We start from the raw sequence: 16,893 nt of genomic DNA on the forward strand, positions 1-16,893 counted from the left end.
AGTAAACATGAAAGAAATCTCTTACAAGAATGTTAAGCTTCACTTCAGGCTCTTGACGATGTTACTGAAAATAGTCTGTGGCATTGGAGACAGGAATGGATCCAAGGGTAACACAGACAAGGGCTGAAAAAGTGAGGCAGCACAGTAGTTCAAGTGTGGAAAGTCCCAAGCGTTGCAGACAGAGTGGAGGCAAAGCACTCTGGCTCTGGATTCATGCTGCTGCACACGTCTCTGCTTCTCAGCTATTTCCTACGGGGGCTGAGCCTGACACCTCCTGGACACTCCAAGCCCCAAGATAAACTTTTATCCTTTCACGTCAGCCTCTGACTTGTGGATTGCCTTTTGCTGCATTATCTCCTCCACTCCTTCAAATAGACTGAAGGCTTGTAGCAATGCTAGAAAAACTCAGTGCTCTCAAAAAACCTCTTATGATCATATGACTAGCTTACAGTCATCTATTTGATTGGTTAGGGTTAAAACAGAGATACTTGTTTCCTTTTACCTTATAATCCAATCATTCCATTGTTCTAACACTCTTCAAAAGGGAAATCTGATCAGCTTTTTCATAGCGTGTGGGAAGGGACATTGGATCATGTTTTATAGAAAGGAGAACTGGAGCCTGGAAGAACAGACCTACCCAGGTGATGCCACAAGCCTGTCCAGGTCTAGCTCAAGCTGCTATCAAAAAGGACTTCCATTCAACATGGGCAGTTCTCACCTTCATGGCTCTGAAGTCCTTCTTCATCTTCTCAGGGATTCCAGTCATGAATGAAAGCTCAGGCAGCAGCAGGATTTCACCTTTCAGCAACTTTGAAGAGAGAATGGAAAGCAAAAATAAGGAAGTAGAAGATTGTCTTGTTCCCATGACCTGACAGACATGCCATGCTCATGGCTGGGCCTGCAGGGACATAACTGGCACACTAGGGAACATAAAACCCCAAAGAGGGCAATGAAACACTGCAAGTATTTTACCCTTTTCCCTTCAGTCACAATACTTTGAGCCTGTTGTATTAGGTAAAGGGAAAAAAAAATATTTTTTAATGTTTGTTTATTTTTGATACAGAGAGAGAGTACAACCAAGGGAGGGGCAGAGAGAGAGGGAGACATAGAATCCGAAGCAGGTTCCAGGCTCCAAGCTGTCAGCACAGAGCCCCATGCTTGAACCCAAGCTTGAACCCATGAACCATGAGATCATGACTTGAGCCAAAGTCAGAACCCTAACCAACTGAGCCACCCGGGCACCCTGGTAAAGGGGAAAATACTGATATGGTAAAAAAGAAAGGAAAAACTAGAAGAAAACAATCTGTCCCTCTTGGGCCTCCATACAAGCTAAGGTGATACCTCCATCTCATCTAACCCATTGATCTTCAGCTTTCTCACCTAAGACCGAGGAATCAGTATCAAGGCACTTTCCCCTGGCCCCTAGCCCTGTTTGTTAAATGTCTACAACTTCCCTAATGGATGCAGTGCTCTAATCTTTAGCAGCAAATTCTTTCTTCCTTAACCTAACTTGCTCATATGGATACTTAGCTCCTCACTACGGGGGCTTCAAAAGCAAGTCCTAGCCGTGCACAGCATTCCCCAACCACATTGTAACTCTGCTCCAGGGTCCCCAGCACCACGGATGAAGATGAAGAACTTAAGCTGGAAGTACAAATCTGACACTCCCCACTCACCATCCCTTGGTTATTCTGTCTCTCACTGGGCCTGTGGATCAGCAGTGGCTGGTCCTCTTCCTTAATTGTGATCCCATAGTTTTTGCTAGAGCAGGGCAGAGGCAGGAAAACATTTCAGAAGCAGCATCACTACTCTTAACAGCAACACAGTCTGACTCTCTTAACTAGCACTGAGGCACACAATTTGCATAATACCCTTGTCAAGAATCCACTAGAAACTCATTATAGCATATTTATAGCTGGAAAAGGCAGGCTCAAGTTAACACTGCAATTAAATGGAGGAGAAATTGTCTAATAGTCCAGGGAAAAATTTGCTTAAAACTGTATCAGGTTGAAGGCTTGGGCAACTGGAAAGGCAAAATGATAGTCAAATGATTAATGACTCGAATTTCATCTCTCCAACCAGACTTCTAAACCAGCAAAAGAAATATAATTCAAAGCCCTGGCTTTAATTTATAAAGTAACTTCCAAATGCACTAAAAGAAATGAAATTGTAAGGGTACCATATTCAAATCAAATCCCACAAACAAACTCATTCAACCTTAGGTGTATTACCAATCCAATTATTTTAAAAGTGTCCTGCTGTTTGCTACTATGGAACTCAATATCCTGCAATAGAATGGTAGATTACATTCCACACCCTCCCAAAGGCACAAGCCCAGTCAGTCTCTTCTTTCCACCTGTAGTATTCCAAGAATGTGATCTCCTTCCCATCAGACATTGTGAAGCTATCTTTTGGTGTCTTATTCCAATCCACATCATCAATGCGATAGGTACGATTGTTGTATCGGGTTATAACAATATTGCCAACCAGAAGCTTAGTGCACTCATCCTGGAAGTTTTCTTTGTTCTGCTGATACATGGCATGCCTTTGGAAAGAGACAAAAGACTGTTCATCATATTTGTACATGCAGAGCACAATGAAAAGGATAGGGGATGCAAGTAAGTACCTCAGGGATATGATCACAGCTATATAGCACCAGAAGGCTCCAGTTGTCTCTTTAAAGAGATAGGACTCTCATCTCTTTTCTTTAACATTACCAAAAAAAATCAAAATCAATAAAAAATAGTGAAAAGGTAAAAGTCAAAAACAGCAACTACAAATTAGTAAAATTCATAGTTTGCCTTCAAAAGGGGTATTTATTCAAACAAATCAAACAAAATAATTATTTTGTATCATCATTATTAGGATAGTCTACAGTGGAACAACAAAACATTCTTTCAACTATATTTGCCCTTTTGAGCTAATGGAAAGGATTATAAATACCTATCATTATACAGCACTGGTGAAGATGCTGAAGATGCAGATAAGCAGACTCACCATAGGCAAATGTACCCTCAAGGTAACCTCTAAACAATGCCGTGAACAAGCCCAACACAGGTAACTCACAGGAAGCATGTGTGAATATGCCCAGGGAGTCCAGGAAAGTTTACAGAGGCAGCTGATACTTGAAGAAGCAATCTGCCAAGCAGAAATGCCAGGGGGCAGAGGAATGAGTGACACTCCAGGCAGAGGCAGCAGTATGCAGGGGACAAGCAGGGATCTGGGGATGGGGAGGACAAGGAGGTGGAACAGGGACAGAAGATGGTAAGCACAGGCTGAAGATAGGCAGGGACCAGATGTGAATGTCCTTGTAAGTCAAGGATCAGAGCTTGGACTTTGTTCTGTGGGTCAGTGTCACCCAGGGTATATTCTTCAGAAACACTGGTCCCTTGAGAAGTTGTGAGAAGTGTGGAAAAGGTTGTACAATCAAAAAAGTTGAGTCCATTCTGCATATTATAAGCCCTGCTTAGAGATTCACTGCATACATTAGCATATCAGGCTACTAAAGAAACATACTTAGCTTGATTTACCTCCAATGTATTTAACCAGATTCCTCCCACCTTTTTCCTTTTTACCTCACAGAATGAACATTCAGTTCATTACCACTCTGGATAATTAGTGTCCTGCAGAACTCTCCCTAAGAAAGACTATAGTAAGTGATGAAAATCAGACACCTGAAGCAGTTCAACATTGATGACAGACCCAGAGCCAAAATGCCTGGGTTCAAATCTTGCGTCTTACACTTACTAGCCTATGAAACTTTTGAGCGAGTTACTGCTCTTTGTGCCTTGGTTTCCTCATGTGAAAGTGGGTCAGTGAAAGAACCTAACTCATAGTGCTGTTGAGAGAACACAATGACTTTATATAAATGAAGCGTTGAGAACAGTGCCTAGCACAGATAATAGAACTGTGTTAAGTGCTTGCAAATATCATCTCCATCATTGCCATTAGTGCTTGATACATGCCGGATGCAGTGTGTGTGTGTGTGTGTGTGTGTGTGTGTGTGTGTGTGTGTGTGTGTGTGTGTGTGTGTGTGTGTGTGTGGCCTTATTCTGTCTGCTAGGTTAAATACAGAGGAGAGATGGCTACAAACACAGTTCGCTATATATATGTAGCTGTGGAAGTCAAAAGTAACCACTAGTATACAGTCTATATTCAAACACTTTTTAAGCTGTAATTTATTTTCAAAATCTTCCATGACAGTTTTTAATATTCTCTCACCAAAGCCCATTCCCCTAATCATTGTCTTTTGCATTAGAAAAGGTAGGTGGAAGATATGGAAGAGGGAGGCCCAATCAAGAAAAAGCTAAAAATGGACTGAGGAAGGCAGGAGATAAAGAATATAGACCTGTATGTTGTTACTCCAATATTCAACATTGAAAAGTAGATAAAAATCAATGATTTTTAACTGTACTATTTTACTCTGACTTCTCTACTGAGATTAAAATAAAAAATTAAAATAAAAAAAAATCATGCTGAAAAGAAAGCAGACCAAATAACAAAAAAACAAAAAATGAGTCTATGCCATATAATTCTACTTACAATTTCTAGAAAATTCTAGAAAATGCAAACTGATCTCTAGTGGCAGAAACCAGATCAGTGCTTGCTGCCCATGGTGGGTAGAGAGAGGTCTGAAACAGACATGAGTAAATTTTGAGTGGGAAATGGGTATGTTCATGATCTTCACTGCGATGTTTCATAGGTATATAAGTATAGTAAAACTCATTAAATTGTATACTTTAAATGTATAAGGTTGATTGTGTCCACTGTGTCCTACTAAATCTGAAAAAAGAAAAAACAGAATAGAGTAAGATCCAAATGAGACTGGAATATACATTAGGATTGAGTGTCCAGTGATCACTAGTGGCATTTCAAGTTAGTGAGGGGAAATATATCATTAAAAAATGGATAAGAACACTTGCTAATCATTTACAAAATAAATTCTTATTAAGTTAATGTTAATGTGTAAGAAATTAAGTAATAAAAGTAGATGATAACAAACATTCACATCCTCCTGGAAATTAAAAAAGAAATCATCACAAACTTTGGAAAAGATAATTTTGTAGCCACAGTAACCAGTAGCCATAAAATCCAGTTAAAAAAAATTTTTTTTAAGTTTTATTTATTTTGGGAGAGAGAGAGAGAGAGAGAGAGAGAGAGAGACAGAGAGAGGCAGGCAGAGGGGGAGAGAGAGAGGGAGAAAAAGAAAATCCCAAGCAGGCTCCACACTTGCAAAGCAGAGCCTGACGTGGGGCTTGAACTCAAGAACCCTGAGATCGTGACCTGAGCAGAAGTCGGATGCTTAACATATTGAGTCACCCAGGTGCCCCTAAAAACACTTTTTTAAATGTTTATTTATTTTTGAGGGGGGGGGGTAAGTAGGGGAGAGGCAGAGAGAGAGAGAATCCCAAGCAGGCTCTGCACTATCAGCACGAACATGAACCGTGAGATCACAACCTGAGCTTAAGTCAGACAGATGCTCCACCGACTGAGCTACCCAGGCACCCCCATAAGATCCAGTTTTAATACATGTGTATCAAGTCACCTCTTGCAAGCTATCTAACCAATGTCAACCCCTTGTTTCTATACATTGAGGAACGCCTTAATCCAATAAGCATCCCACAGAGTACTAATCAATCAACAATAGACTGCCTGAGCAACCACTTTCTACTGCTTGCCCCTCTGCAAGACTGCCGTCCTGAGCTCCATACCTCTCCAATACTCTATGTAAGGTCAGCAGTCTCTTTTTACTGCAATAAGCAGGAACTCAGCCTTTTCTTTATTTCAGATAAAACAGAAGTCTCATCATTCTTTGGCAATTCTGAAGGTTTCACCAAGGTAACTATGGAAGCTCTTCCTCAGCAACACTCCAGGAGTTTCAGACCAACAGATGCACTCACTGGGCCTTTTGTGCTTAACTCTATTTGTCCACCAGATCTGCTGCAGTGAGTCAATCCCAACAACAAGCTGAGCTCTGACTAGTTTCATTAGGCTTTGGTTGCCTAATGACCTTTCAGGTTAGAAGTCATTGTTTGGCAATCCCTATCAAAATAATGCCAGCATTCTTCACAGAACTAGAACAAACAATCCTAAAATTTGTATGGAATCAGAAAAGCCCCTGAATAGCCAAAATAATCCTGAAAAAGAAAACCAAGCCTGGAGGCATCACAATTCCGGACTTTAACCTATACTACAAAGTTATAATCATCAAGATAGTATGGTAGTGGTACAAAAACAGACACGTAGACCAATGGAAAAGAATAAAGAACCCAGAAATGGATCCACAAATATATGGCCAACTAATCCTTGACAAAGCAAGAAAGAATATCCACTGGAATAAAGACAGCCTCTTCAGCAAATTGTGCTGGGAAAACTGGATAGCGACATGCAAAAGAATGAACCTCGACCACTTTCTTGCACCATACACACACACAAAACTCAAAATGTAGGAAAGACCTAACTATAAGACAGGAAGCCATCAAAATCCTAGAGAAGAAAGCAGACAAAACCTCTTTGACCTAGGCCACAGCAACTCCTTACTCAACATGTCTCTGGAGGCAAGGGAAACAAAAGCAAAAATGAACTACTGGGACTGCATCAAAATAAAAAGCTTTCGCACTGCAAAGGAAACAATCAGCAAAACTAAAAGGCAACTGATGGAATGGGAGAAGATATTTGCAAATGACATACATGATAAAAGGTTAGTATCCTCTAAAAAGAATTTATCAAACTCAACACCCAAAAAACAAGTAATCCTGTGAAGAAATGGGCAAAAGACATGAAAGACACTTTTCCAAAGAAGACATCCAGATGGCCAACTGACACATGAAAAAATGCTCCACATCACTCATCATCAGGGAAATGCAAATCAAAACCACAATGAGATACCACCCCACACCAGTCAGAATGGCTAAAATTAACAACTTGGGCGACAACAGATGTTGGCAAAGATGTGGAGAAAGAGGAACCCTTTTGCACTCTAGTGGGAATGCAAACTGTTACAGCCACTCTGGAAAACAGTATGGAGGTTCCTCAAAAGATTAAAAATAGAACTACCCTATGACCAGCAATTGCACTACTAGGTATTTCTCCAAAGGATACAAGTGTGCTATTTTGAAGGGGCACGTACACTGTTTATAGCAGCGCTATTGACAATAGTCAAAGTATGGAAAAAGCCCAAATGTCTATCAACTAATGAATGGGTAAAAAAGATTGTGATACACATACACACACACACGCACATACACACAATGGAGTACTATTCAGCAATCAAAAAGAATGAAGTCTTGCCATTTGCCAATAATGTGGAGGGAACTGGAATGTATTATGCTAAGCGAAATTAGTCAGAGAAAGACAAATATCATATGACTTAACTCATGTGGAATTTAAAATAATGAACATAAAGGAAAGGAAGCAAAAATAATATAAAAATAGGAAGGGGGGTGCCTGGGTGGCTCAGTTGGTTAAGCGTCGGACTTCAGGTCAGGTAATGATCTTGCAGTCTGTGTGTTGGAGCCCCGCGTCAGGCTCTGTGCTGACACACAGCTCAGAACCTGGAGCCTGCTTTGGATTCTGTCTCTCCCTCTCTCTCTGCCCCTCCCCCGCTCGCATTCTCTCAAAAATAAATATTTAAAAAAAAACACAGAAGGGGACAAAACATAAGAGACTCTTTTCAACGTTTTTTGTTTTGTTTTTTTTGTTTTGTTTTGTTTTTGTTTTTTGTTTTTTTTGTTTTATTTATTTTTGGGACAGAGAGAGACAGAGCATGAACGGGGGAGGGGCAGAGAGAGAGGGAGACACAGAATCGGAAACAGGCTCCAGGCTCGGAGCCATCAGCCCAGAGCCTGACGCGGGGCTCGAACTCATGGACCGCGAGATCGTGACCTGGCCGAAGTCGGACACTCAACCGACTGCGCCACCCAGGCGCCCCATAAGAGACTCTTAAATACAGAGAACAAACTGAGGGTTGTTGGGGGGAGGATGGGGGGGTGGGGAGATGGGCTAAATGGACAAGGGGTATTAAGGAGGACACTTGCTGGGATGAGCAATGAGTATTTTACGTAGGAGACGAATCACTGGATTCTACCCCTGAAATCATTATTGCACTATATGCTAACTAACTTGGATGCAAATTAAAAAAGAAAAAAAAAGTAATTGTTTGGACCCAAGTCTTTGTTTTGAAAATTATTTTTGCCATTAACTTGATTATTTTCCATTTGCTTACTTTGCTTTTGCTGTTATTTGTCTAGATGCATAAAGTCTTCTTTCATATGTTTTTGTTTTGCCCTAGATTTCCTTGTCTCTGTTAAATGTATGAGGGTGTTCTATAGAGAATGCACGGAGGCATAAACCAGAGAAAGCCTCCAAACTAAGCTAATCCACTTCAGAGACATCATACTTGAAGGTCCATTAATCCAGCAACCAATTTGTAAAAAAGCAAGTGGTCAAACGTTAGTTAGGAAGGCACTTCTTGTCTTGGCAATTTGTGAAAGAAGCTCACTGTGTTTATTTAGTTCAAATTCCAGGGTCAATGATAGTTGGATCACTGATCTCATGGCCCTTTCTATCTGTGCTTGGAACCTGAAATACGGTTCACAAACACACATCCTTAGACAACTTTAGTGCTTCTCTTTCTTGTTTGTCATTAAGTTTGCCTATGTCAAAGGTCTCAAACTCTGCCTGGAAGAATTTCTCCTTCCAATATAAAGGTATACCATAGTTGTTCTGATTCTGGCACTTTCCTTGATAAATGTAAAAAAAAATTTTGAGTTAAAATTACAATGTCGAAAGCGCACACAGAACATTCTCCAATGTATATCATATGCTAGATCATAGAACAAACTTCAATAAATATAAAAGGATAGAAATACAATTCTGTTGTCTGGCCACAATAGAATGAAATTAGAAATCAAAAACAGAAGAAATTCAGAAACTCACATATATATGGAAATTAAACAACACACTCCCCTAAATAATCAATGGATCAAACAAGAAATCATAAAGGAAATTAGAAAATATTTTGAACTAGATATAAATGAAGACACAACATACCAAAATGTACGGGATACAGCTAAAGCATTACTTAGAGGGAAATTTATAGCTGTAAAAGCCTATATTAAAAAGAAAAAATATCCCAAATAAACTAACCTTCCACCTCAAGACACTGGAACGAGAAGAGCAAACTACACCTTAAGTATGCAAAAGGAAGGAAATAAGAGTGGGAATTAATGAAATAGAGAACAGGAAATAAAGAAAATCAACAAAACCAAATACTGGTTTTCTGAAAAGGTCAACAACACTGACAAACTTTTAGGTAGACTACCTGTGAAAAAAGGAGACTTGGATTTCTAAAACCTGGAATTCAAGAGGGGACATCACAACTGGCTCATAGAAATAAAAAGAATTGTAAGGGAACACTTTGAACAGCAATATGCTAACAAATTAGATCACCTAAATAAAATGAACAAACTCCTAGAAAGACACAAATTACCAAAACTGACCCAAAAATAAACAGAAAATCTGATAAATATCTAACATGTACAGAAATTGAATTAGTAATTTAAAAACTGCACACAAAGAAAAACCAAAGCCCAGATGGCTTCTCTGTTGACTTTCTACCAAGCATTCAAAAGAAAATGAATTCTAATCCTTCACAAACTCTTTCAAAAAACAGAGGAAGGGAATACTTCCCAACTCTTCCTATAAGGCTGGTATTACCGAGATATCAAAATCAGACAAAGGCCTCACAAGAAAGATACAGATATTGTTTAGGAATACAGACAAAAATCCTCAACAAAATACAAGCAAACCAAATCTAGCAACATATAGAAAAAATCATACACCATGAGCAAGTAAGATGTATCCCATGAATGCAAGGTTGATTTAATATCCAAAGATCAATTAAAAAAGGATTTTTTAAATAAAATTTATTTATTCTGAGCAAGAGAGCAAGCAGGGGAGAGGCAGAGAAAGGGGAAAGGAAGGAGGGGGAGGGGGAGAGAGAGAAAGAGAGAGAGAGAGAGAAAGAGAGAGAGAGAGAGAAGTCCAAGCAGGTTCTGCACTGTCAACACAGAGCCTGATGTGGGACTTGAACCCACGAACTGTGAGGTCATGACCTAAGCCGAAATCTAGAGTTGGACATTTAACCGACTGAGCCACCCAGGCGCCCTAAAAGCAGGATGTTTTTTAAAAAACGATCATCTCGGGGTGCCTGGGTGGCTCAGTCGGTTAAGCGTCTGACTTTGGCTCAGGTCATGATCTTGCGGTGAGTTCGAGCCCCGCATCGGGCTCTGTGCTGACAGCACAGAGCCTGGAGCCTGCTTCTGATTCTGTGTCTCCCTCTCTCTCTGTCCCCTCCCCTGCTCATGCTCTGTCTCTCTCTCTCTCTGTGTCAAAAATAAACATTAAAAAAAAATTTTTTTTAAATGATCATCTCAATAGAAAAAACAATTGACAAAACCCAAGAGCCTTTCATGATAACAACACTTCATAAACTAGGAATAAAATGGAACTTCCTCAATCTGAAAGAGGGCTTCTGAAAAAGGGCTTCTAAAAAAGCTCACAGAGGGGTGCCTGGGTGGCTCAGTCAGTTAAGAGTCCAACTTCAGCTCAGGTCGTGATCTCACAGTTTACGGGTTTGAGCCCCGCATCAGCTCGGAGCCTGGAGCCTGCTTTGGATTCTGTGTCTCCCTCTCTCTCTCTGCCCCTCCCCTGCTCACTCTCTCCCTCCCTCTATCAGAATAAATGAACACTGAAGGAAAAAAAAAAACTCACAGATAACATACTTAATGGTGAAAGAGTAGAAAAGAAACTGACTGAGCACTACTTTCAAAATATATCCAGGGTGCACCTGGGTGGCTCAGTTGGTTAAGCTTCCGACTTTGGCTCCAGTCATGATCTCCCAGTTCATGGGTTCAAGCCCTGCATCGGGCTCTCCACTGGCAGTGTGGAGTCTGTTTGGAATTCTCTCCCTCCTTCTCTCTCTCTCTGTCTCTCTCTCTCTGTCTCTCTCTCTCTCTCTCTCTCTCCCCCCCCTCCCCCCTCCCCACCTCTCCCCCACTCACACTCTTGCTCTCAAAAATAAATAAACTTAAGTTTTAACACACACACACACGAAACCAGGAGTCAACCACTTCTCACCACCTCCACTGCTGCCATCTTCATGTCGCCACTGAGACTCCTGATTGGTCACCCCACTTCTATCCCTACCCTTTTAAAAGTCTCTCCTCCGTGCAGCAATGGGAGGGATCATTTTACAACTCAAGCCACATCATGTCACTCCAGCCACAAGTCCTGCACTTCACTCAAAGTAAAAGATAAAATCCTTACAGTAGCCTTCCTATACTGTCATTTCCTCCATCTTCCCCTTCCTCCCACCACTCTTTTACTTGCTCTGCTGTAGCCACCCTGGGTTTCCTGCCACTCCCTGAATGAGCCAGGCATATTTCTGTCTTTTAAAGGCCTTTATCCTAGCTGTCTCTCTGACAAGTCCTTTCGACCATATATTCACCTGGCTAAATCCCTCATCTCCTGCAAGTATTGGCACAAACAAACTTGACCACTCTATTTAAAATTACAGCTCTCCAACCTACCCCATCCCACCCCTGGTACGCCCATCTCTCCTACCCTGTGTTCTTTTTCTTCCTTCCAAAGCTCTCAACACTTCCAGTACACTATACAATTCACTTACCTGACTACAACGTAAACTCCATGAGAAGAGGGATCTTTGTTATGTTACCTGATACATCTCAAGGCTCTGGTATGTAATTGGAGCTCAAATGCATATTGAATGAATCAATCAATTTATCAGATAAGCAAAGATTTATAAGCCTGATAACACCCAGTAGTTGTACACAGATGGTGAAAAAAATGAACTAATGTCTTCTAGAGGGTAATTTGTCAACGTACATTTAAGTATTTTTATTATAGAAATATTTATCAAGTTTCTATAATGTTCAGCCCTTTCATTAAGTGATTCCACTTCTAAGTACATAGCCTTAAAGACTCCGCGATGAACGCAGATTTAATCTATAAGATGAGATTTCGTGAAGCCATTACAAATTGTACACATCTATATTTACTATAATAAATGATTCACTATAGTAGCACATTTAAACAAAATCCAGGGGCGCCTGGGTGGCTCAGTCGGTTAAGTGGCCAACTTCGGCTCAGGTCATGATCTCGCGGTCCGTGAGTTCGAGCCCCGCGTCAGGCTCTGTGCTGACAGCTCGGAGCCTGGAGCCTGCTTCCGATTCTGTGTCTCCCTCTCTCTGCCCCTCCCCTGTTCATGCTCTGTCTCTCCCTGTCTCAAAAATAAATAAAAAACATTAAAAAAAAAAAAAATCCAGGGTGTCAGTGTGTTTTTTTTTTTTAACTTTTTCTTAACGTTTATTTATTTTTGAGAGAGAGGGAGAGAAAGAGAGCGCGCATGCACACACGAGTGGGGAATGGGCAGAGAAAGCGAGCGATACAGAATACAAAGCAGGCTCCAGGCTCTGAGCTTTCAGCACAGAGCTGGAAGCAGAGCTTGAACTCGTGAGCCATGAGATCACGACCTGAGCCAAAGTCACATGCTTAACGCTTAACCGACTGAGCCACCCAGGTACCTCAGGGTGTGAATGTTTTAAACCAAGCCTTCTTAACCAGAGCATTAAATACAATTCCTCCTCAAAGTACAGCAAGTAATACCTATCTCAGCAAGACTTATCAATAGAGCACATATATTCAGTACCCTTAATCAGTTCTACAATTTAAAACCCAAAGAGAACAATGGCCAATCTGTATTTATTACCAGCTATTATTAAACTTTTCAGAAAATTGTTAGCTTGTTAAAAGTTGATCCCACCATTCACTCACATGACATCCAGCACTGAATCATTCCGAATGACCTTATGGGAGACATCAGCTAGCAGAAAAAGACCTCCATCTGTTCTTCGGATACTAGCTGCATAGCCTGGCCAGATCTGCAACCTGAAGAGACAGGTGAGTTTTATCTTAGGGTTCTAAAAGGGCCACAGATACTTCCCTGCCCCATTTGAAACAAGTGAGTAAATACCACCCGCCTCCCTAATAACAATGGAAAAAGCACCACAAATCAAATTAAATCAACATCATTGTGAACTTACTAAAAAAACTAAATTGTGGAACAGATTTAACTGATAAATTGTATTCACAATCATAAAATACTGTTGAGATTTCTGTACTAAATATGGTAATCACAATGAAAAATTTCTTTCCAGAACATTCAAAAGTAAGGAAGAGAAAAACACCACTGACCTGTGCTGCTGTAGAACCATAGCACTTGTAGGGTCATAAAAGTTTCTCCCTACAAGCTTCATATCTAGAAGTTTCATTACCCTGAAATAAAGAGCAAAAATGGGTCTTCTAGAGAAGAATGAAAAAAAATTAAGCTCTATTACTCTTAGTTATATTTTCCTTTTAAAGCCTGAAATGCCAAAAATGTTGGTGTCCTTTGCACAACATAGCTTTTATGCTGAGAACACCCTTGCCAAACGAAAAAGAAAAATTATCAAAGCATTTATCCTGGAGTACATACAGCTGACAACAGCTTGTCTTAGTTACTAGGTAACCAAAAACTGAGTTGATTTCCCAAGTTCCATTTACATTATTTTTCACAATTAACTAAAAAGAATGCAAGAGAGTCAATTTCTGTTTGTAAAGATCACTCTGGCATAGGAAGTTATGTTTGTCCTGGTAGTTCAGCTTATTAGTTAGAAATCAGGTTCTGTGTTTCATTTAAAAAGAGGTGGTGCAGGAATAAGTTTTATGAAAATTTGGATCTTATAAAAAGTTAAAAACATATGAACTGTCTGTATCCAAAAATTCAAGGGACCTAGAAAAAATTCTTCCAGCAAAAATTTTTGTGCACTACCACTTTGAACAGCCCCGTCAGTAACACCATTAAATTATGCAATATAAACATCTACTTTTAAAGTTCCTGAATGATTCCAAGGAACGCATCCTGCTACTGACCTTCATTATACCCAAATCTGGCTAATCACTTGACATAATTTTTGAATAAGTTAGCCTCAATACCATCCATTTATTTATTAAATGTTTCCAAACTCATCTCTATAGGAACTGTGGTATATAATACCATCCAAGCTTCTTGAAGAGCACTGTTACAAACACAAGACTGTGATTAAAGAAAATAAGCTGTTTTCTCACCGACGGAAAACAACATTGTAGAAGGGAATGCACAAGTCAGAACAAGGCTCCAGGATCTTTGTCAATTGAATCTTAATGCTGATCTCTGCATCATCAGTTTTCCTTTGACTTTTTAACTCAAGGACCTAACAAATAAATATATGCAAGTAAAAAAAAAAAAAAAAAAAAAAGACAAAACTACCAAGCCCTAATCTCATCAAATGTGTTCTAGAAAACACTAAAATATCTTAACTATATTTTCCACTTTCCCCTCACCTTGCTGTCCACACTGAACAAAATCATAGCATGACAACAAGGATTTAAGAAAGGATTTGGTAAGAGAAATGTAATGGAGAACTGACTAGCAATAGATCCCTTTCCATCTGAAATCTTAAACCATTTCCTATCACTGAGTTCACAGGCTTCAAACCACTCCTCTTATTTAAGAAGGGACTTCTTGGAGAACTCAGATGAAAAAGTGGCTTAGTTTGACATTTCGTTGTTATGGAGAAGTCTGTCTTCCCTCTAAGAATAGGAAAGAACAACTCAAACGTCAGGATGTCTATGACTTCCTACCACTCAAAACACCAGAACTCTCTTAGGTTTCATTCCAAAATACATTTCCTATTTGGTCTCACTTGTTTCTGAAGTTTAATAGGCAGATAGAGAATGGATCCATCAAAAGCAGTAACGTTGCCGGTGACAGCTTGATGGTCCTTCAGCATGCCAAACCTCATGCTTTTGCACTCCACATTGGGGCTAGAAAACAAAAAGGATTTTACTTCAATTTGCTCAAATGGCAACCTTTACTAAATAGGTTTGTTAAGAACCAGTCAGTTGTAACTACTGCTCCATCTAGTGGTCGTATGAAAAATTCAAATACAGTTTACCTGACTACAAAAGGAACTTCAACCCAAGAATACCTGCCCACAGAAAAAAACCCCACTACCCAAAGACAACTGCCTTAGCATGTCAGCATATGTTCTTCCAGATTTTAGAAAAGACAGACAGAAAACTTTTTCATTAAAGGACCTGATAGCAAATATTTTAGATTTTACAGGCCACATGGTCTCTGGTATAGCTACTCAACTTGACCAACACGTACCTAAACACCACAAATGGCATGTACACCAATGAGCCTGGTTATGTTCCAGTAAAACTTTATTATAAAATAGATGGTGGGCCAGATTTGCCCTGCAGGCCAGTCATAGTTTGCCAATCCCTGCTCTAGAACCTGCAGAGATACACACTTTAAAAAGAACTTTTTAAAAACATGATTTTATGGGGTGCCCGGGTGGCTCAGTCAGTTGATGTGACTCATGATTTCCGCTCAGGTCATGAACCTGGGGTCATGGGATCCAGCCCCAAGTCTGGCTCCGCACTGAGCATGAAACCTGCCTGGGATTCTCTCTTTCTGCCCCTCTCCCCCACTTGCACTCCAAAATTAACAAAAATAAATAATAAATAATAAAAAAAATTTACTCTTTTTTTTCACTTGTGGCAATTTCTACACTTTATTGATTCATTGTCACAAATCTTACAGCTTTGAAAAGCTCCAGTAGCTACTTTGGTACAATGACTGTCCCATTTCATCTCAGTAACACACCATCTCTTCTCTAACTGCAAAATTTAAACAAATCTAAGGCTTAAAAGGGTGAGTATGTTCAAGTACATGATGAAAGATTAAAAAATTGGGGGCTCCTGGGTGGCTCAGTCAGTTAAACGTCCAACTTCGGCTCAGGTCATGATCTCACAGTTCGTGAGTTCAAGACCTGCGCTGGGCTCTGTGCTGACAGCTAGGTGCCTGGAGCCTGCTTCAGATTCTGTGTCTCCCTCCCTCTCTGCTCTTCTGCTGCTTGTGCTCTTTCTCTGTCTCTCAAAAAGAAATAAATGTTAAGGGGCGCCTGGGTGGCTCAGTAGGTTGAGCGACCGACTTCGGCTCAGGTCATGATCTCACAGCTCATGAGTTCGAGCCGTGCATCGGGCTCTGTGCTGTGCTGACAGCTCGGAGCCTGGAGCCTGCTTCGGATTCTGTGTCTCCCTCTCTCTCTGCCCCTAACCCACTCGTATTCTGTCTCTGTCTCTCTCAAAAAGAAAATAAACATTAAGAAAAAATTTCAAGAAAAAAAAAGAAAGAAACGTTAAAACAAATTTTTTAAATAAAAATAAAAACGTCAAGTGGTAATCGAACATAGCTGTCCCCAAAACTAAACACGCACATGCTAACATCACATTTCAAAAAGCTTCTCTAAAAAAAATTCATATACATGAAAGGCACTATGTCCTGAACACAACACTTAAAATTGTCTTTCTGGACTCCCTTCACATAATACAAGGAAGCCACAGGATGACCACTCCACTATAATACATCTTCTCAGTATCCTCTTCATGGCCTGGCATCCTCTTCTTATTGCAGCTTCAAAGGTCCAGATCTATAATCTTAAAATTTATAAAATCCATGTCTTTTTCACTGTCAGTCAATGCAGAGACCTATGAGGACTCATACTCCTTTCTGCATCATGAACATTTGTCAATCCATTTCCACAGAAAGGGTTCTTTCCTCTTTTTAATGCTCATTCCTTTCCCTTACATTCCAGAGCAGGGACATTCCCACTACCCTCCCTTCTCAGGGGTTGAATTTTACCCTCTTTTTTTAGTTCCTTCTCTTCATCTGTAACGTGCTCAGCTTTAAAGCAATCATCCTGGTACTCTCCTTAATTATCATTC

General features: G+C 40.2%; 1 protein-coding gene across 4 annotated transcripts in view; it reads right to left on the reverse strand.

Annotated features, from left to right (window-relative positions):
- Positions 1–16,893, reverse strand: part of PIWIL2 (piwi like RNA-mediated gene silencing 2) — an 80,947-nt gene that overhangs the window by 54,706 nt on the left and 9,348 nt on the right. For all 4 annotated transcript variants that reach the window (XM_019828442.3, XM_019828440.3, XM_003984708.6 and 1 more), the window contains exons 7-13: positions 14,805–14,925; positions 14,188–14,312; positions 13,276–13,356; positions 12,856–12,969; positions 2,357–2,545; positions 1,677–1,761; positions 719–808 (exon numbers count right to left, since the gene is read on the reverse strand). In XM_019828442.3, coding sequence (XP_019684001.1) covers positions 719–808; positions 1,677–1,761; positions 2,357–2,545; positions 12,856–12,969; positions 13,276–13,356; positions 14,188–14,312; positions 14,805–14,925 — 805 coding nt within the window. The remainder of the gene's footprint in view (positions 1–718; positions 809–1,676; positions 1,762–2,356; positions 2,546–12,855; positions 12,970–13,275; positions 13,357–14,187; positions 14,313–14,804; positions 14,926–16,893) is intronic.

The sequence above is a fragment of the Felis catus genome, chromosome B1 (genome assembly GCF_018350175.1).
Source record: "Felis catus isolate Fca126 chromosome B1, F.catus_Fca126_mat1.0, whole genome shotgun sequence".
Classification (NCBI taxonomy): domain Eukaryota; kingdom Metazoa; phylum Chordata; class Mammalia; order Carnivora; family Felidae; genus Felis; species Felis catus.